The sequence below is a fragment of the Etheostoma spectabile genome, chromosome 21 (assembly GCF_008692095.1).
Source record: "Etheostoma spectabile isolate EspeVRDwgs_2016 chromosome 21, UIUC_Espe_1.0, whole genome shotgun sequence".
In the NCBI taxonomy this organism is placed as follows: Eukaryota; Metazoa; Chordata; class Actinopteri; order Perciformes; family Percidae; genus Etheostoma; species Etheostoma spectabile.
Genome location: NC_045753.1, coordinates 10493612 through 10494660, shown reverse-complemented (window position 1 = coordinate 10494660; position 1049 = coordinate 10493612). Strand labels below are relative to the sequence as shown.

At 41.1% G+C, this 1049-nt stretch overlaps 1 protein-coding gene across 1 annotated transcript in view; it reads left to right on the top strand.

Moving 5' to 3' along the window:
* map2k6 (mitogen-activated protein kinase kinase 6) overlaps positions 1-1049 on the top strand; it is a 29805-nt gene that overhangs the window by 24051 nt on the left and 4705 nt on the right. The window contains exon 9 of the mRNA XM_032502334.1: positions 593-670. Coding sequence (XP_032358225.1) covers positions 593-670 — 78 coding nt within the window. The remainder of the gene's footprint in view (positions 1-592; positions 671-1049) is intronic.

Below are 1049 nucleotides of genomic sequence, written 5' to 3'. Positions count from 1 at the left end.
CGTTTGGACCTTGGCGCATTGCTATATGATGGTGGGTTTGCACCGTAACATTACAATATAATTATACTATTTATTTTTAATATATTTAATATATTTTATGTAATATTCTGCGTGTGTGTGTGTGCTGCTGTGCGCCCCTGTGCACGAGCTTGGCGCATTTTAGTAATGCGCTGTTAAAAGAACGGTTGTTGTTGGTCAATGGCAAGATCACTTCCTGTAAATGAAAATGAGAGACATTCTGTGCTCGTTGTGAGTCAGAGATCCAGTTTGCGTATCTAAACTTTGGTCAGATTTGATCATGAGGACAAACTGTCGGCATGAAAAGCTTTATTTATATCTGCAGCCCAACAGACGGGTCAACAGGTTCACGTATCAGTCTCTAACTGTTACATTTAAACCCTGTCGGCTCTGCTGCTTTCAGGGCCAGGTCATACGTACAGTACATTGGGAACATAGATAGCTGTGTGTGTGTGTGTGTGTGTGTGTTTGTGTGTGTTTGTGTGTGTTTAGGATGACAAGGAAGCGTGCAGGTCGTCCCTGACAACCACTGCCATACGTGACATTTTTCTTTTTCTTTTTCCTTTTCCTGCAGCCGGAGAGGATCAACCCCGAGACCAACCAGAAAGGCTACAGCGTCAAATCGGACATCTGGAGCTTAGGAATCACGATGGTAAGTCACCTTTCAGTTCAGTTCTTCTTTCTTCTTTATTTCAGTGTGAGTTTGGATTGGAAACCCCTGAAACTCACTGACTATTTTGACAAGTCTTTAATTATTGCAGAAAATAATAAGAGTATGTGCCTAGTAAAAAAATGATTCATAATAAAAAAAGAAATCCGGTTCTGTGAGGCCTGGAGACAAACGAGTGAGTCTAGACGTTTCATTATGAGTTGTTAAATATTCAAAGCTTTCTCATTTCCAACTCAGACCAGAGAATATTTGGGCGTCAAGGATTCAGCTGCAATATGTGACAATTCCCCGTTAAGTGTTCCAGCACAAGTTTTATTTAAATGGTAATAGGAGCGCTAAGTGTTTTGGTGAGCCGAGGAAG